Below are 20,758 nucleotides of genomic sequence, written 5' to 3'. Positions count from 1 at the left end.
TAGATCTCAAGGATGTATCCTGATATCCACTGGTTTAAGGTTTACTAGATCTCAAGGATGTATCCTGATATCCACTGGTTTAAGGTTTACTAGATCTCAAGGATGTATCCTGATATCCACTGGTTTAAGGTTTACTAGATCTTACATGTCTAGTTCACCACGGTACCCTATAGACCTTTGTCTTAACAAATATAATAAATGGATAGATTTACTTAAGATGTTTTGTTATCATTATTGAAATTAGGTGGAAAAAATAATCAAAACAGCCAAGAGCTATTTTCCACCTACTTGCTTTATACTTGTACTGTTAATATAATCACCAATTTGTAATTGTAAACTCGTTCTGTTCTGTACACAGATACATGTATTTAGCAATAAACTTTATCTATCTTATCTATTTATCTAGATTCTCTTTTTTATATCTAAATTTTAGATTTTCAATTTTGTGACTCGCGGTTTCATGCAGCCGTGACAAGGAAGGAAATTGACAGAAACATTTCTTTTAAAGAAGAAATCGATAACATCTTCCTCATTGTTAATTGAAATTACATCGACAATCCCTTTAAAGGGACTGTAAATAAAAAATGAAAGGGTGTATAGGCTGAAACCTAAGTATTTTAGAAGTTGATCGAGACCCAGGAGAGTTCTATCTGGTGTTCCTGTCTCGAGAAATTAAATTTATACGAAAATTAATATATATAAAATTTTGTGTTCGCGAGTTGCGGGTTTCTCAAAACATAAATAAAGAGTAAAATAGGTAACTAGACGTTCTTGAAAGTACAGACCTCAATTTTGGAAGGAGACCATGAACATTTATAATGAACAAGGTGATACATGCAGAAAGGTCTTGGATTATTAATAGACAAACTTTAACATAAAAAAAGTTAAAAAGCACGTAAAAGGTGTCTCCAGCTGTACAGGGTGTATCTTAAAAACAACCTCAATATCTTACCAGGACGGATATGCACCGCAATATCAAGTTAAACTTTTTCACTCTTCAGGAACACTGAAATTTTACACAGTTATAAATCAATTTCTCGAGACAGAACATAAGATAGAACTGGGTCTCGATCAACTCCTAAAATGTTTAGGTTATACCTCCTTTCATTTTTCCTTTACAGTCCCTATCAGGAGGAACCCTGAAATGATACATCCGCGAACTTCTATTCTATCATAGGCGGCGGTATAATAGTTTCTCAGATATATCATTTGTAATTTGTCCTTCCCTAGGGTTTAGAACTTATCTAACAGCTAATCATTGGACGTCATGTTATGATAGGCCCCCCCCCCTCTCCCTTCAATACATCTTATATAAATATAGATATAATTTTCGTATGTCATAAGATATGTACCAAAAGATACAAATGAAGAAATATATATGATTTCATTCATTCATTTATCCCAACCTTCTCTACACTATATATATAACTGTATCCTTGTATCTATCTAAATCCTCTCTTTTAACTGTTTCCTCGTATCTAAATCCTCTTTACTCTTCATCTAACTGTATCCTTGTATCTAAACCATCTCTACTATACATCTAACTGTTTCCTTGTATCTAAATCCTCTTTACTCTACACCTTACTGTATCCTTGTATCTAAATCCTCTTTACTCTACACCTAACTGTATCCTTGTCTCTAAGCCTTCTCTATTCTATATATAACTGTATCCTTGTATCTAAACCTTCTCTACTCTATATCTAACTTTATCCTTGTCTCTAAACCCTCTCTACGCTATATCTAACTGTATCCATGTATCTAAACCCTCTCTACTCTACATCTAACTGTATCCTTGTATCTAAACCATCTCTACTCTATATATAACTGTATCCTTGTATCTAAATCCTCTTTACTCTACACCTTACTGTATCCTTGTATCTAAATCCTCTTTACTCTACACCTAACTGTATCCTTGTCTCTAAGCCTTCTCTATTCTATATATAACTGTATCCTTGTATCTAAACCTTCTCTACTCTATATCTAACTTTATCCTTGTCTCTAAACCCTCTCTACGCTATATCTAACTGTATCCATGTATCTAAACCATCTCTACTCTATATCTAACTGTATCCTAGTATCCTCAACCTCTACTCCAGCTGCTGGGTGAAATTGGTATAAGTGGGTGCCGGGGGATGGGTCTGGTCAAGAATGAGGAACCATACTCAGTTTCTTCTCAACTTTCAACATAGTGGGTTCCAGTGGGGTTCAGGACAATCACACAAAAATCCCCCAAACTTCAAACTCAGTAAAGAGTGTACTCTGTACATCGCGCATTTCCACGCAATATGCCAGCATCGTTCTTCAATATGCAAATATCTCCTCCCTCTTCTCTCTCCTTAGGCACAATCAAACCCATCCTTATCCTTGGTTTGTTTACTCCGTACTATATAGCATATAATTAGCCATTATGTCTGTCTCATGCATCTTAGTATTCAAGTAGTAGTAGTTAGAGAAATCTTGGATCCGGAACAGAATATTTATCGTGGATTTATCCAACCTTGGCTTGGATTTCTCATTTTACTGTACTATAGTGTCGTCTTAATGCACTATACGTCAAGGTTTCACAACGTTGAATTAGGTGGAATTTTAAATCTTTTTTTAAGAATCATGTTTTGTAAAATATTTCTTAATACTCTGGTTCGTGACGAGACGGAAGGATGAATTTAAGGTTTGATTGTTATCTCCAGATTCAGTGTATTCGTCCGACTCCGGGAGCAGCTGGAGTAGGGGAGATGAGACGCACGAGGGATCAAATCTCAAGGATAAACAGAAAAAAGAGATACAAGGAGAAATCAAAATATCTCGAGATAAAAGTAAGGATAGGAAGAACCAAGAAAAACGCAAAAAGCCTCATAGAAAGAATAACAAACAAAAGGATACAAAAGAAAAACAGAAAGAAGAAGAAACCCCGGAAAAGACAGAACCCCTGAATGAAGAAGGACATACCAAGGAAAACTTAGGAAAACAAAAGAAAGACCGAAAATCTAAAAATCAGGACGGAAACATACAGAAGAAATTGAATGCGGAAATTCCACTAAAAGAAGAGGAAAATCCTCCAAACCAGGAAGAACAATATCAGGACAAGGAAGGAAAAGTTGTGGAGAAAAACAGAAACCCCCCAAAAAATGAAGTAGCAGTTAAAGCCAGGATTTGGCGACCATGCCGTCCAGGTGCTCATGAAAAAGAACAAGAAGATGTCTCAAAGCAAAATCAAGGCAAGGAGAAAATTAAAATACAAAAAGGGAAAAAGTCTAGATCAAAGGTTAGAAATCAACCCGCTAAGGAAAACGGAGAGCAGGACCCAAAGAAACTTGAAACTGCTCCTGAAGATCCTAAACCTACTCATGAAGATCCTGAACTTGCTCTTGGAGATCTTGAACCGGTTCTTCCTGCTCCAGTACTATTTTTAGACACTCCGGAGGAATTAAACATTGAACCAGTTCATGAAATCACCTTTAATTATACGAAAGATGAGACGGCTAAGAAAGATGAAGTGTTTTTAAAGGAGGAGAGTGGAAAGGAAAATGAAAGGATTATGAATGAGATGAAAGTTACTCAATACTGGCCCCAGCTAGCTGCAGCTTCTAAACTGAAAGGTTCAGTTAGTAGTTTACTACAATTTTTCCGCCATACGCTGCAATATATAGTATATATACAACACACTTTATATTTACCTGTACTTTGCAACATACTTTATATTCTCTACTTTCTTCATACGTATACACTGTACATACGCTGCAATATATAGTATATATACTACACACTTTATATTTACGTGTACTTTGCAACATACTTTATATTCTCTACTTTCTTCATACGTATACACTGTACATACTCTGCAATATATAGTATATATACTACACACTTTATATTTACGTGTACTTTGCAACATACTTTATATACTCTACTTTCGTCATACGTATACACTGTACATACGCTGCAATATATAGTATATATAAACTACACACTTTATATTTACCTGTACTTTGCAACATACTTTATATACTTTCTTTATACTTATACACACTGTACATTTAAAACACCCTACTTTTCTTATTCCACTGTTTACGCTATACGTTTTTTTCTGCATTTTACTGTAAACATTCTCTACTCTGCACCCAACCCTCTACAATTTACTCTATACTTTCTTTACTCTACCCTCTACACTTTACATTACACTTTCTTTACTCTACACTCTAAACTTTACATTTTACTTTCTTTACTCTACACTCTATACTTAACATTTTACTTTCTTTACTTTACACTCTATACTTTACATTATACTTTCTTTACTCTACACTCTATACTTTACATTTTACTTTCTTTACTCTACACTCTACACTTTACATTATACTTTCTTTACTCTACACTCTACACGTTACATTTTACTTTCTTTACTCTACACTCTACACTTTACATTATACTTTCTTTACTCTACACTACACTTTACACTATACAATCTCCATAATATTTTTTTTTCTTTAATCTACACTCTTCCTTTTCTTTCTTTATTCTACATTTTTAACAATTTTATTTCTATATTATCAAACTCTAAACTTCAAACTAACCCAAACTAACATGCTTTAAAATAGAAATTAAAATACTATAATAACATTTATAACACTGTTATTTTGGTTCCCAGTCTTATAAAGTTTTTGTCCAAAAATGTTATAGCCCGTCGTGCCAAAATAAAAGTGTTATTGGTAATTTTATGAAACGTTTGTGTACTTGTCTTATTTCAATGGCTATTTCTAGATCAAATAAGCTTTGAAACAAAGCAGAAAATCCGGAGAAAATCCAGGAACCAATAAAAACTTTAAAGCACACGTGCTATAATGTACAGCTAATTTAACTTTATAGCACGATGATTATGAAATTCACGATGAAGTGAGGAAGAATGATAAAGTACACTATAGTTTCATAAAAGGTTTGAAGAGGTGAAGGAAAGGAGGGGTTGAGTGGGGTGGAAAGGGGGGATAGAAGCAAAAGGGAGCTAGGGGGAGTGGAAAGGAGGGGTGGAGTGGGATGGAAAGGGGGTAGAAGCAGAAGGGGGGGAGTGGAAAGAAGGGGAGGAGTGTGATGGAAAGGGGGGGGGGGAGTGGAAAGGAGAAGAATTGAAGTTTGGAAGTATTAAGTATGGGAAGAAAGAGAAGTCTGATTATCAGAAATGTAAAAATGATTGACATATTTAACTAAAGCCTGTAAATTGCTTAACAAATATGTATTCTATATTCTATAAATATTCATTAAGTTTAGTTCTAGATTTCAATTTGAGTTTTAAAAATCTTAAAATGAGTCTGTTCCCTAACATTCTCCATGCACCGCTGTTTTGAAATAATCAAAATCATCTTATTTTCTTCAGATTTGTAAGAAATCCACAAAAACATTTATAAAAATTCGCGAGTATATCTCGGTGTAGACAATATAACAGAATTGATACTACATATGACTTGAAGAGTCTTCTATTTTTTAATTAAGTTAAAAATCATTTTTTTGCAAACACTTCTTTTATACTATTTTATAATACTTCACAAGACGACGAACTCTTCAAGCAAAGAATTTGTTCGTGCTAATTGTTGTATTCCATGAAAGCCTAATGTCAAGTTCCTATTCTATGTAAATGTTGGCGTGCTGTTGACTAGATGTAGTTTCATTATAAAATATTACAATACAGTGTCAACTACAGTTCTCTGGTTTGTTTCAAGCAGAGAGGAGAACCTTTTGTTTGTGCTTGCAAACTTTTTAGTACTTAATAGTTTTTTTTAATTATTTCATTCTAATTCAGAGTAAATCTTAACTTTCTTAAACAAATCATTTATTTTTTTATTATGTAAAAAGGCAATAAATCTTACTATTTCTACGTTTTCTATATAAACTGCAAAAAAAAACCTTTTTCTCATCATTATGGTTTAACACGTATAATTTTTTACATTATACAACTTAGTGAAAGTATAATTATTGTCTAAGTTTTTTATATACCTTTATATTAGATTTAAACATCATATATGTAAATATGAGAAAAAATTTCCACTTTTTTATATTTTTTCCTTTTCACTAATCAAGCTACCTTGGAAGTTGTGTAATTATGAGTTTTATTTTTTAAGATTTAGAAAAGATATTTTCTCTCTCTCGGGTTTAAAGCTATAAAACACTAGCTTGTCTATACGCGTGAGTGCCAAGGGGCAAAACGTGATCAATCTTTCTACTATTTATAAGATTTAAAAAACATGAAAAATGTTAATCCTAGAGTTAACACTGCTAAATAGGATTGTAAGCGTAATTTCAAGTGCTCTCCAGGCAATTATGGCAATGCCTGATTCACAAAACGGTCTCCTCTGCAAACTAAAACAGGCTGGGGGGAGGCGTTCTACGCCCCCCCCCCTTTCTTGTTTTTATATAACGGATATCAGATCTTTATATCAGATCTTTATATAACGTATATCAGATCTTTATATAATGGATATCAGATCTTTATATAACGGATATCAGATCTTTATATAACGTATATCAGATCTTTATATAACGGATATCAGATCTTTCTTTCTTGTTTTTTGCCCTAACACTTATATTAACAAAATCACCTTGAAATTTTTTTTTTACAAAAAAAATATTGTAAATATAGAAAAAAACTTTTTTGTCTTCAGACTCTTTAAGATTTTAAAACATAGAATATTTTTTCATAAAAGTGTATTTTAAAAACGGATATGAGATCTTCATATAACGGATATCAGATCTTTATATAACGGATATCAGATCTTTGTATAACGGATATCAGATCTTTATATAACGGATATCAGATCTTTATATCAGATCTTTATATAACGTATATCAGATCTTTGAATTATATTATAATCATTTAAGTTTGGAGTATCACAGGTTTACACCATCAGGTTTAAAGATATATATAGATTAGAGAATTCATATTTATCGCAAAGACTCAATTTATTTTTGTTTGGAATTCTGTTAATTATAGCAAAACGCTCCTAAAAAACTGATATTCTTGCCAGAATCTTTAATTTTCTATTTCTTAAGACCGGCAAAGATCTTTGATAATTCAAACTAGTAATTCAACGAGATCAGATAATTAAAGTTTTTCAACATCAGGTTTCAAAGATAAAAGGATTAAAAAAATTAGAGTTTAATGTGAATAATCAGATCCTTCAAGGTGGTTGAACAGTCGTAATTTTATATTATACGTGACACCTACTCGGTATACGTGATACCTACTTGGTGAACGTGACGCCTTCTCGATATACGTGATACCTACTCGATATATGTAACACCTACTCGATGTACGTGATACCTACTTGGTGTACGTGACGACGCCTTCTCGATATACGTGACACCTACTCGCAATACGTGACACCTACTCGATATACCTGACACCTACTCGATGATTATGTAAAAACACTTCAAGGTTCGTTTGCANCGGTATACGTGACACCTTCTCAATATACGTGATACCTACTCGATATATGTAACACCTACTCGATGTACGTGATACCTACTTGGTGTACGTGACGACGCCTTCTCGATATACGTGACACCTACTCGCAATACGTGACACCTACTCGATATACCTGACACCTACTCGATGATTATGTAAAAACACTTCAAGGTTCGTTTGCACTCTAGGTTGGTTTACATAGAACTACTAACTTGTTATTAAATTATCTATATCAAATATCTGTATAGTCTATCTATTGTAGGAAGGATGGATGATCAGAATCACGACTCCGACGGTTCAGTCGACTCTGGACTCGAAACCGGACTCGAAACTGGTCTCGAAACTGGTCTCGAAACTGGAATCGATACTGGACTTGAAAACGGACTCGAAAATGGACTCGAACCCGAACTTGAAAATGGACTTGATACCGAGCTCAACCCTGAAGTCGAAACTGTAGTGAAACCTGAAGTTGAAACTGAAGACGAAATCGAAACCGAAATCGAAACCGGAAGTGAAACTGTAAAATCAACTGTTCATTTCTCTGCGGATGATGCTGGGTAAGCAAACTTTTTTTACTCTCGACTTCTCTTCACAAACAACCATATGTCATTCATTCTCAATCTAGTGTGTCAACATTTTCTTATGGAGGTTAGTTTTGTCTCTCATTTAATATCTAACCAAAGTAAACAAACATAGATCCATAGTTTACAGAGACTTGAACGTCGTGGTCATTTTATGCGATTTTTGATTAATAGAGGAGCATGACCGATTCCCATTGTTACTGTTTAAATCTTTTAATGTGCAAGATATAGTCGTTTTTAAACTTTAAAAAGTGGGTCATTCTCCATTGTTACTTTACAAAGAAACCACAATTAAAAATAATCAAATTTCAAAGAGAAGATAAACAATATCTTAAACAGACAATGTTTTTAATGGTTCTGTTGGTAAAGGATCCGCAGTTTTTTTGAGTTTAAGAACTATAAAGTACAACCACTAGCTCGTGGTTGCCCTCCACCATTCAACATACAATTTCAAAATGTAGGTTAGAGTATCAGTTATCATCATTCCCATGGGATTTCTGACTTTTGTTTGATCATCATTTGCATTTTCCAAAAATCAAGCAATAGCATTTTTTAGCGATTTTTGTCTTCAGTATAATGATTGAAAACATGCTAAGTTTACAGGGAGTGACCGGCTATGTAAGGTAGTTGAACTGGGTATGCAGTGTTGTGGAAAACTTCTTTCGGATTCATTTGAGACATACGAAACTTTTTAAAGATCTGTAAATCATGAGTTTGAGTGCAAATTCGACGTTCAAAACTCCTATTTAGGGGGTGGATACGTTTTCAGAATTAGTTTTTCTTAAATTATTAAATAACGACGACATAAAATGTAAAAAGTTTTTCAATAAAGTACAGACGTCATGTATCGGAACAGGTTGAAAAAATAAAAATTAACTGTTATAATTAAAATAAATATAATATATTTATTTTAAATTTATTTTTAGTCCTGAAAATGGTTCCTCTTTTTCCGTGTGGTTTTCTGCAGATTTTCTAGAATTATTATTGAAAAGACGACATTTGAAGAATTTAAAGAAATCTGCGAATAAATTCAAAGAAGACAAGAAATTCAATATAATAATAAAAACGAAATAATTGATTCTAGCATTGATTTATTGACAAATTTCTTTTTAGAAATATGTTCCCAACCATCTACTTAGTTTACTGTGTGATGTTTACTTTATTTTTCGTCGTCGTTATTTAGTAATTAAAAAAAACCGATTCTGAAAACGTATCCACCCCCAAAGTAGGAGTTTTAAACGTCAAATTTGCGCTCAAACTCAGGATTTACAGATCTTTAAAAAGTTTAATATGTCTCAAATGAATCCGAAAGAATTGTTTTCCACAACACTGCATACTCAGTTCAACTACCTTACATTGCCGGTCACTCCCTTTAATGCAAACGATTTTTTTTTTGGGGATAGGGCCAATCTTGATGATATTCATGTTTGATAGGAACTATTTATGCGGTTACGATGTTTCTGTAAATGCAGTTGGGGTTCTTAAAAACGTTGGGGGAGCTTTAGAAATACTCAAAAATCTTAGATATCCTCTAAAATTGTTTATTCGTATTGTTTAGGAAGAAAAAACATATTTTGGTTAAGCTACAGTGAGAAAAAGAAAACTCTGGAATAAGGAGACACAAGTTATGACTTTAACAGTCCAATGAACATAAGACACAGAATTTGCATTATGTAAACAGCCCTATTTAATCTAATAAGTGATTTATAAGTTACTATCGTAAAACTCTTTGCTTTGTATCAACATCAAATAGAGGATTGCTATAATGACGTCTGCTTATTCAACAATTTTCTGGTTCTCACTGTGTAGAGATGAGTGTTATTAGAAGAATATGTTTAGGGAATGTATTTATGAGAATGCAGGAATCCTGCAGACAGCTCCTATCCCGGAGCAAACCAAACCTCTTCAAAAATATGAGTTCGGACGGAGGGATTCTCAAAACAGCCTCAACTCAAAGCATAGTGAAGATTTTCAGGTGCGTGTGTCCCGATTACTTTACATTGAAGAAGAAGCGTTGATACGGTAAATATTAACAATTCGACAGGACAGTACATGTGTGTGTACATGCTTGTGTTACAGTACATAGTTATCCGGCCATGAGTGGGACATTAAAAAAATTCCTGTACAAGCTGGTGGTACGGTACATATTCATCAATTGACGTGGCGGTACAAATATTCCTTTACAAGCTAGCAGTACGATACATGTTTATTAATAGACCGGACGGTATAAATATTCCTTTACAAGCTTGCGGTACGGTACATATTCATCAAAAGATGTGACGGCACAAATATTCTTGTACGTACAAGTTAGCGGTACGGTAGAAATTCATCACAAAGGTAGTACAAAGGTTTCTGAAGAAGCGAGCGGTATGTTACACGGCTTTTGAAATAGACGACATAGCTAAGTTATTTACCTTTCATGTGTATTGTGGGCCTCCCTGCAAAATTGATTTGATTAGATCGGACAGTCTAGATTTGTCGGAGCACAAGAAGAGAAACCTAAATCTAATAAACCTGACTAAACCTGACTAAACCTGACCTCAAGATAGATTTACAAATGAGATATTTGCGGAGAAATGCATTTGTTAACAATATAACTTCACAGCTGATATATGCTAAACTAAAATGCATAGTGCTTGTTAAAGGGAGTGTTCGGGAAAAACGATGATAAAAAGATTTTCCAATTATTTAAAGTATTTTTTTTAATTATTTTTAAAGAACTTTAAGCAATTTTTCCTGTTAAGTTTCATTTTGTGCATTTTTATAACTTTTTCCTGTCAATATTTTATTCGTACATATTACTCTTGATAAATTATTTTGATTTTCTAAAGAACTGAGTTTTTGCAACGAACTCTGTTTTTTTTAATTCCTATGCAACCCGATGTGGTAGACCTTAGATATTTTTAAACTATGTATTCTTAAAGATCAAATATTCTAAGTTTGGAATATCAAAGGTTTAAACCATCAGGTTGCAGCAAATATATTGGGATAAGAAACTTTGAATTGTGACCAGAACTCAGTTCCTTTATTTAGGATATTCTGAGTTTTGAGACTCCGTCCCAGAATCTCCGGGTTTGGGGAGTACGCGGAGAAAGTGCTCCGGACACCCCGGATACTCCTTCTCCTCGAACCTCGAACCCGACCGAGGACAAGATCGCCAAGGAGATCAAGGAGCTCAAGGAGAGGGAGGATGAGCTCAGGAGATTAAGGTTCGTTGTATTTTATACATTTTCGTTCACATAAAAAAATTAGATGGTGAGTAGAAAACGGGATTAGCGATGTTATTCACAAATTTTTCAAAATATTTGTATGCTTCGGATTTCAGGCATAAAAACATTGAATTTTTTTTAATGAAATGTCTTTAAAATGGATGGAAAATTGGTTGTTAAATTATTTTTATTTAATGAGAAAAAAATAGCTTTTTCCCTAAAATAGGGTTAAAAATCTTTAAAACTTAAAATTCATCTAAATCAGACGAAAGAAAATATTTTTAAAATAAAAATTTACTAATTTAATTGTCACAACTAAACAACATTTTTTAAATTGTTGCCAGTCAATTTGATATTGTTTAATTTTGCTGCTTGGCAAATTGAGCTCAATAAAATCTATTTTAAGAATTATTTAACTTTCAAATTTCCCCCACCATCTTTCTCCGAATCAGTTTAGCTAAAAATAGACAAGTTTTTTATTATATTATTTTGTTATCTTTATATATAAAGTATTTAGTGATCTATGTGTGTCTGTTTGTTTTATTGTCCGATCATAACTTATGAACCCTTTTACTGATTTGCCTCACATTCTGTTTGGCTTAGCCTGGGTTAACAATTCAAAAATGGTTGGGTTAACTTTAATAGATAAATTCCAGGCAAAAATGGGTACTCAAGTAGTGTTGTTAATCGTTTTTAAAAACGATCGAAAAAACGATAGATTTTCTTTTCGTTCTAATTTTTTTTCTTAAAACGATCGTTTCGTTTTTGGATAAAACGATAGTTTCGGAAAACGAACCACTCGTTTTGAATTTTCTAAAAACGAAAAACGATGTTTTTTTTAAACGAAAACTGTCGTTTTTTAAAAAAAAATATTTTTTTTTGAAAAGATCGTTTAAAAAAAAATTCGCTCATGAATCTGAGTTCTATGACAATTAATTGAATTTTTTTTTCATAAAGATAAGGTTATGCATGTTATCAAAACTTTTTATTTCGAAATAAATAACCTGACCAAAACTGTATTTTCTATTGAAGGTCGTTAACGGTCATTAACGAAGGGTCGTTTTTAATGGTTGTTAAAGAAGGATTGTGTTCAATTACGATCGTTTTTAAAACGAAAAACGGTCGTCTTTAAAATTAAAACGATAGTTTTTTCTATAAAACGAAAAACAACCGTTTTCAAAAAACGATATTTAAAGAAGCGATCGGTTTAAAAAACTTTTTTCGTTTTTTTTCAAAACAAAACGAACGTTTAAAAAAAATGGAAACGATCCATCTCTACTCAAGCTATAATTTTATAGAACTATAACAATTTTATAAATCAAGTACAAACTAATACAATTCTTGTTTTTGGATTAATATTTTTGTATTTTACATATTTATAAATATTTATATTTACATATATTTAAATACCTCTCTCAATGCTAATACATTTTCTAATAATTCTTATTCTCAACACTTATGAGAAATTCTTGCATATATATAAATGTAAATGAACTAAATTATTTAAAATGTAGAAAAATAAATATTTTAACTCGTCTTTTATAAATTGTATAATGCATTGTTTTGAATATCCTTTCGATTTTATAAAGGAACTGATTACTCTAATTTTCTTATATCTTTGCAAGCTGATGATTTAAACCTTTAATATTTCAAACTTTTAGATCTAGGAGAATTCATAGATCATAGATCTTCAACATCAGTTTGCAAAGATATTCAAATTAGAAAATTAGAGTTTGAAACGAGTAATTAAGCCCCTAAAATAAATCAGACAAGTTTATTTAAACCCTCTGTACTCTAGGGAGAATATGCTGAGTGATTCTCCTGTCCAAGTTGACCCTACTCCCCTGCAGCCGGAGACCTTGAACCTCAAGCATCCTGCCAGTCATTCATACACACAACCTTCAGTTGTTAAACCACACTCAAACAGGTAAAGTTAAAGGGACAGTCATTAAAAATCTAGTTAAAGGAACAGTCAGCCATTAACAAAGTAAAATTAAAGGAACTGTCAGCCATTAACAAAGTAAAGTTAAAGGAACTGTCAGCCATTAAAAAATTAAAATTAAAGGAACTGTCAGTCATTAAAAATTAAAATTAAAGGAACTGTCAGTCATTAAAAAGTAAAATCAAAGGGACTCTCTGTCAACCTTTAACAAGAAGAATTAAGGGACTTGCATTCATCAACAAGAAAAGAAACCTTCCCCTTAAAGGGACCGTTTCCTTATTTCGGTAATTTTAGCGTAGATCGGCTTTTTCACCGGCCACAGTTATAAATACCAATGGATAGCTGATAGGCTATTTAGTTTACCCAGAACCAAATAATTGACCGGTCCTTTTAACTTTGAAATCTCAAGATCAAGCATTGTTTTCCGGCCATATTGTGCAGATTAATTTTGATTTCCGGCCATATTGTGTAGATTAATTTGATTTCCGGCCATCTTGTGCAGATTAATTTGATTTCCGGCCATCCTGTGCAGATTAATTTGATTTCCGGCCATCTTGTGCAGATTAATTAGATTTCCGGCCATCTTGTGCAGATTAATTTGATTTCCGGCCATCTTGTGCAGATTAATTTGATTTCCGGCCATCTTGTGCAGATTAATTTGATTTCCGGCCATCTTGTGCAGATTAATTTGATTTCCGGCCATCTTGTTCAGATTAAATTGATTTCTCGATCAAACACTGCAGTAGATAAGTAACATTTCACACCATAGTCTGACTTCTGTCGTAGACCTTAAGATATTTAAAACTACGAAATCTGTAAGATCAAAAAAGTTAGCAAAAATCGGGTTGCAAAAACAAAGGGTTAAGAAAATATCAGTTTGACACTAGCGTCCTGGTTCCTTTAGGCAAAAGTGTTGCAACCATATGGGCGAATTGTGAATTTATTTTATTGTTGTAGGAGTTGTAGTTGAAATTTGAATTCTTTTTGCAAACTATAATATAACCTAAACCATTCTAACATGTCAATACGTTTCCGACAATTATTGGCTACACTTTGAAACTGGAGGGGAAATGTAGATGTGCATATTTCATTTGATATTAATCGGATTTTCTAATCCCTATATCTTTGCAACCCGATGTTGTAGACCTTTGATATTTCATAATATGAAATCTGTTAGATTAAATAATCTAAAGGTTGCAAAGATATAGTGATTTAAACAATTCAGTTTGTGGCGAAATCTTAATTCCGCTGAAGTCATGTTTACTTTAAATCTTTTACTGGTCAAGGAGGGCAGAGAACTCCGTGTTTTTATCTCTGAAATAGAAATTGCCATTAAACGGTAATACTGTATAATATGAACTACTGATAATCTGAACAACTATAAATTTTCAGCGACTTTTAAAAGGAAAATATTTATATTTTGAAGAAACTAAGTTTTTAGTTTCTTTAGACGGTCCGTCATCATTCCTCAGTCAAAGGTTTAAAGGGTACTGCTGTGAATCAGAAACGCTACGCCAACATGGAGGATCATTTAAAATAATGTCTACACTCCCTTTAAAGCTATTTTTTTCTAAAAATTTATGAAACATCTTTCATTCCGAATTCAGTCCAAAGTGCAATAAATAAATACTAAATGAAATTTTAACTTTTCGATTATCTAAGAAAAGTAAAGGATAAAAAGAAAAAGTTTATTTTTATTTTCCCAAATTTGGTAGATTAGACCCTGAATTATATTTGTATCGGACGGCTGAGAAGGTATTGGTAAAAACTGCATCAGATTGCACTTTCATCTTTGTTTTTATCGTTTTTATTCATACTCTCTTTTTCTAATCTCTATATCTTTGCAACCCAATGTCGTAGACTTTAGATATTTTAAACTATGAATTCCATTAGATCAAGTTTGAAATATTAAGGATTTGCACCATTTGGGCGCAAAGAATATATAGGTGTTAGAAAATGTGCTTCTTAATTCCTAAAACTATTGTATGTCTCTAAAGGTTTGCTTCATATCAACTATGCAGTATGATGCACATTTTACAATTTAAAAAATAATTTTTATCTTATTATAAACATCTGTAGAAAAAAGTTTACTTGGCTTTTTCATTCTTTGTTGTAAAATCAAAATTAGAAGAGCTATGAGGTCTCTCCCCTATTTTTGCAAGTTGATGGTGCAGTAAACCTTTGATATTTCTAACTTATAAAGCTTGCAGAATTTATGTAGTTTGAAAGGTTAAATGTCTACGACATTAGGTTGCAAAGAAATAGAGATTGATAAAAATCATTATTTGTGGGTGGCAAATAATCAGTTTCTTTGACCGTTTAATTGTGTCTTGAGTATAGTGTCCTGAGATGGAATTTAAAGAATTTGAGCCGCGGTTTAAATCCGCTAAAACCCGGTTTAAATTCAGCGCCGGCTAAAATCTTGAAACATTTGATACAATTTTAAGTGGAACCAACCATATTTAAACCGCGCCTTAAATTTAAACCGCCGCTCAAATTCTTTAAATTCGGCCACAGGCCTATTTCTTCTGACAAAGTATACACTCGTTCAGTGAGAAAAAGCTAATGTACTTCTGGAGGATAAATGTTAGACACGAAAAATCCAAAAATCCTCGAATCTAAAAATAAAACGGATTAAATAAACGATTCCCTGTCCTTGAGTAATGCATTAATATATTTGTAGTGGAAAATTTCGTCCAGTCGTTCTACCACCCCGGAGTAGGATCATGCAGGAGTTTATCTGTAATGTATTAATATATTTGCAATGGAAAATTTGATCCAGCTCTCTATCGTCCAGTGGTTCTACCACCTCGGAGTAGGATCATGCAGGAGTTTATCTGTAATGTATTAATATATTTGCAGTGGAAAATTTGATCCAGCTCTCTATCGTCCAGTGGTTCTACCACCTCGGAGTAGGATCATGCAAGAGTTTATATGTAATGGAGGGAAGGTGACAGCATTCACACAACCTGATAATTCAGTTATTCATCTTAGGAAACCCCAGGTATAGAGTTTATTTATGCTAAATATTCATTCATCCTAGGATGGAATTTGATTAATTTGAGAAAGGTCTCTGAACTTCCGCCAGTTTAAATACTGAATCACTGATTAAAGTTAAAGATTCATTAGGATTTGAATCTGTGATTTAGGATTTGAACCGGCGGGAGGTAGTTCAGTTATCCCTCCGATGCATTAAGTTCGGGCCTAGATGCCTGTAACTTCATCCTTTAGTTTGTCATATTTTCCTCCTTTCTTTATTTACTTATTTACTCATCCTTTCTTTACTTATTTACTCATTCTTTTTTTACATATTTACTCTTCCTTTCTTTACTTATTTACTCATCCTTTTTTTACTTACTTATTTACTCATCCTTTCTTTACTTACTTACTTACTCATCCTTTCTTTACTTACTTACTTACTTATCCTTTCTTTACTTACTTACTTACTCATCCTTTCTTTGCTTACTTATTTACTCATCCTTTCTTTACTTACTTATTCACTCACCCTTTCTCAACCTTTCTAAATTACAGCGTTCTTTTAATCCTTGTCACATTAATTAATTATTTTTTAACATTTTTATCAATTTTATTATTTTTAGTTTTCCTTTAAAATTGTTTCAAAAACCTTATTTTTTAATCATTCGCTTTCTGATTTAAAATGCTTGCATATATTTTAAATTACTTTTTATTTTCATTTTTAACATATTTTCTGCTTTTTAGCTTTTAAACCTTTTCCTTTTCCAATTCTTCGGAATTTCAAATTTATTTTTTACCAATAATATCTCTTCGTTCTATCCTTTCCTCCAGAGGTAGTAACTTTTCAATAAGTTTAAGTTTAAGGTTCGAAACCTTAGTTACTTAACTATAACCAACATTTTTAAACCTTAGAGGTTTAACTTGTTTGTAAATATTGATTTTTAAATTTTTTTACTATTCAATGTTAAACCCAACGAATTAGACTGTAAAGACGACCAAAAACTCTGCAAATCCAACGATTTAAAGTTAAAAACAAATCTTCTGCCTTAAATGTGTTGTTTAAATGGTTTATTTTATGATTTGGCAAAGAAAGAAATAAGTTTATAGTTGAAGGAAATCATAAATCTAAAGTCTTATTATTCTTTGTGGGTAACCCTGTTCATTAAAAACGAGTTTAACTCATTCTTTTTTAGTTCAAAAGTTTCCAGTTGAGGTTTTGTATTGTTTAATAAATGTTCTGCCGCCTGCATATTTTACCATTAAAACACCAATATTTGGTCTAACAATCAATCAATCAATTCGCAGGAGTTTCATGCAAATCATCCTCGGAGAATCTGTGCAAACTTCTCAATCCTAGCAAACTTGCAAGAATATTGCACAGCCTTAAAGAGACAATCCATGAAAAAAAAACTTAAAATTTTCTTTTAAAATCTAATTTGAATTTATGGTCTAGTTTATACCCCTTACCTTACCCCTTTTTTTAACAATTTTATTTAAATCTGACCACTTTTTGAAAAATATTTTATTTAGATAAAACCCCTCTGTTTTAAAACCTTTTTTTAAAAGATTTTGTTTCGATATTTAAGCCACAATTAATAAAGATGGACCTAAAAAAAATATATTAAAAGGCTATGTTACAATTTTGAAAATATAAATCACCGTTCTGTCGGTGAAACATTATTTAAAGCTTTTAAACATGTTTCCATGTTTGTTTACCATGCAGATCATTTATTTACCTTTTAACATTTGCACTTTCTATTTATATTTCAAGAATTTCAGGTTACACATATAGTCTTTGCTTTTATTAAATATTAGGTCTTTGTTTTTATTAAATATTATGTCTTTGTTTTTATTAAATATTAGGTCTTTGCTTTTATTAAATATTAGGTCTTTGCTTTTATTAAATATTGGGTCTTTGCTTTTATTGAATATTAGGTCTTTGTTTTTATTAAATATTAGGTCTTTGCTTTTATTAAATATTGGGTCTTTGCTTTAACGTGTAACCTCCGCTCTCTCACAAAAATTGCCATCTACAGGGTAGTGCGACACAATTGAAAGTCGGCGCGGTCTTTAAATTTAATGCATAACTTTCATAGTTGTCTAGATATCTGTGCTCTAGCTATAGTTCCAATCCCCCTAAATATATAAATATATAAATATTTGTGTAGGTCCACAAAGCCCAACCGAAAGTATCTCCACCTGTTGCTGAAACTAGGAAACATAAAACTGCGATTGATAAAATTCAGGTAAAACTCTTCATGAAAATCTCAAATATCTTTGCAGCCTCATGGTGTAAACCTTTGGTATTTCAAACTTAGATTATTGATTTGAAAAAAATCATAGTTTGAAATATCTAAGATCTATGAAATTGGGTTGTAAGGATAAAGAAAATCAGATTTTGTGGCAAAGGCTCAATTCCTTTATGGATAATGATGGGCAAACATTCGTTGGTTCGTTATTAAACATCAGCGTTTTATTGCGATAAAGATGCTCTATCCTAATCAAGAATATGGATATTATTCTTAAATTCTAAACTCTGCAAGCAGGCTTTTTCTAAAAAAATCTTGATGTCTAAAAATAATATTAAAAAATTAACAATTTGAAGAGAGTATTAACATAGTTTATAAAAACTTTTATTGGTTTGAGGGAGACAAAATTTGTAGACCTTTGATATTACAAACTATAAATTCTATAAAAGCTAAGAAAAGTTTACGCCATCAAGAAGGTTTTTAATAATATTGTTTGATACGAGTTATCAATTTGCACAAATGACCAAAGTTTCAAACTAAAATGGCCAGTGCTTCGACTAAGAAAGGAATTGAATATTTTCCAGAAACTCAGGCAATTATAGTTTGAGGCTACTACTTAATTCCTTTCTGGTTGTTCAGGTAAATATATATATATATTTATATATAAATACAAAACACTTTTGTGTTGTATCTCTGACCAAGCCTGGGATTCCAGGAAATATAAGACATGAATGCCCCGATTTAAGACTTTAAATTCGTCATCCCGGTTCTTTTGTTATTTTACCAGTACAAGGAAACTTTTCTAAGCAGTATGTATTTGATCCAAGGAATGGCTTAAAGTCTTAAACCTGCCACTGACCGCATTTTAGGTCTAAAATAAAATCTGCAGATATTAAAAATTATCAAGAAAAACATTTTTTAAAGTATAATATTGTTTTTAAAAACTAGGTATAGTCCCTTTTAAAGGATTTTGAAAGTCTTTGACAATACAGCCATATATATAAAGTAGTAATCTCTGTTTGTCTATTTGAATGCACAATCATAACTCAGGAACCCCATGACCGACTTTCATCATGTGTAACCTGGGCAACGCTGGGTTCCCAAGCTAGTACATGAATAATACAAATATAACAACAAGTTTATTTTCTTGTTTTTATTTTCCTCTATATACATATTCTCCAGGGGGGAACCAACCAGTCCCAGGACAGATTAAAATGTTGTAAACTTCAAGAATTAGGTTTACACACTTTCTGACACTTAAGCTTAAAAGGAAACATTAAAGTTCATAAACTGTTTCTAACTTCTTGATTGTAAAATTTCTTGATATTCATTCTCGTAGTAATAAAAATTAATTCTTAAATTACTTCTTTCTATGTTTTTCTTATATTTATGCATGTTGCCTTAAAAACACCTTTTTTTAAAAGAAAATCCAATAAATCTGCTACGAAAAGCAATAATATAGCTGATTTACGTCTTCGAACGAAATTTCAAACACATTTAAATTTTCTGTTTTCCTTAAATTGATTTACTTTTAAAAGAATGGATACATTTTTCATTGAAAAAGATTACTTTCTCTTGTTTAAAAGTTTAAGTTGAGTGTATTTCTACATTTTGAACGAGGTTTCTTAAAGTTTGAAATTACACATAGAAATAGTTGGACCTCCATTGTTTCTGTAAATAAAGAATAGAAAAACCTTCAACTGCATAATTTCTATTGTGTTTTCTTAATATAAACATTATATTTCTTATTGACATAGATTTAGGACTTTTAAAAAGGAATTAAGTTTTTGCCACAAACTCTAATTTTTTAATCTCAGCAACCCGATGTTCTAGACCTTTGATATTTTAAACTATACATCCTGTCAGACCAAACAGTTTAAAAAAGTTTACAACATTAGGTTGCAAAGATATAAGGATTAGAAAATTTGGGTTTGCGGCAAAAACTCAATTCCTTTATTTGAAAAAATGTGCTTTAAGTAATTACAAAAAAAGTTCGTAAAACTTGATTTAAATCGTATTTTTTTGGGTTTTCTATTTTTTCAAGCTTGCAGTTCAAAATATTTTTTTCATAAAATTATTTAATCATGTTTTTATAAGATTCGTTATAACTCGGTTCTATGAGGTTATAGTTGAAAACAAATATAACTTATTAAAAGTTTAAATTAGATTCGTCAAGGATTATAATTCTACTTGATAAGCAGAGTAGTAATAGTGTAACATATCATCGTAAAGGAAGTCTTTGCCACAAACTCAAATTTATAACCCCTATATGCAACCAATGTTGTAGACCTGAGATATATAAACTCTAAATTTCAAGTAATCTATGTTTTAAATATCAAATCTTCACACCATCA

General features: G+C 31.9%; 1 protein-coding gene across 1 annotated transcript; it reads left to right on the top strand.

The window, feature by feature from the left end:
- The first annotated feature begins 2,167 nt into the window (after nucleotides 1-2,167).
- Nucleotides 2,168-19,047, top strand: LOC111705950 (titin homolog). The gene is made up of 9 exons (XM_023478664.1): nucleotides 2,168-2,340; nucleotides 2,688-3,596; nucleotides 7,710-8,004; nucleotides 9,868-10,003; nucleotides 11,062-11,237; nucleotides 13,036-13,164; nucleotides 16,042-16,183; nucleotides 18,324-18,445; nucleotides 19,044-19,047. Exons 1-9 carry the CDS (start codon nucleotides 2,286-2,288, stop codon nucleotides 19,045-19,047), a joined length of 1,968 nt encoding a protein of 655 aa, XP_023334432.1. The 5' UTR covers nucleotides 2,168-2,285.
- The last annotated feature ends 1,711 nt before the right edge of the window (nucleotides 19,048-20,758 follow it).

Source organism: Eurytemora carolleeae, unplaced genomic scaffold (assembly GCF_000591075.1).
Source record: "Eurytemora carolleeae unplaced genomic scaffold, Eaff_2.0 scaffold690, whole genome shotgun sequence".
Lineage (NCBI taxonomy): Eukaryota > Metazoa > Arthropoda > Copepoda > Calanoida > Temoridae > Eurytemora > Eurytemora carolleeae.
Note: the sequence above shows the minus strand (reverse complement) of the source record. Positions and strands in the feature narration are given on the sequence as shown.

What these genes read in the sequence shown, in the direction of transcription:
- LOC111705950 (XM_023478664.1), top strand. Translation starts at nt 2,286, where the DNA reads ATGCCAGCATCGTTCTTCAATATGCAAATATCTCCTCCCTCTTCTCTC. An exon ending in GTTAAACCACACTCAAACAG is followed by an intron (nt 13,165 to 16,041) that starts GTAAAGTTAAAG and finishes ATATATTTGCAG; the next exon opens with TGGAAAATTTGATCCAGCTC. An exon ending in TTCATCTTAGGAAACCCCAG is followed by an intron (nt 16,184 to 18,323) that starts GTATAGAGTTTA and finishes ATATTTGTGTAG; the next exon opens with GTCCACAAAGCCCAACCGAA.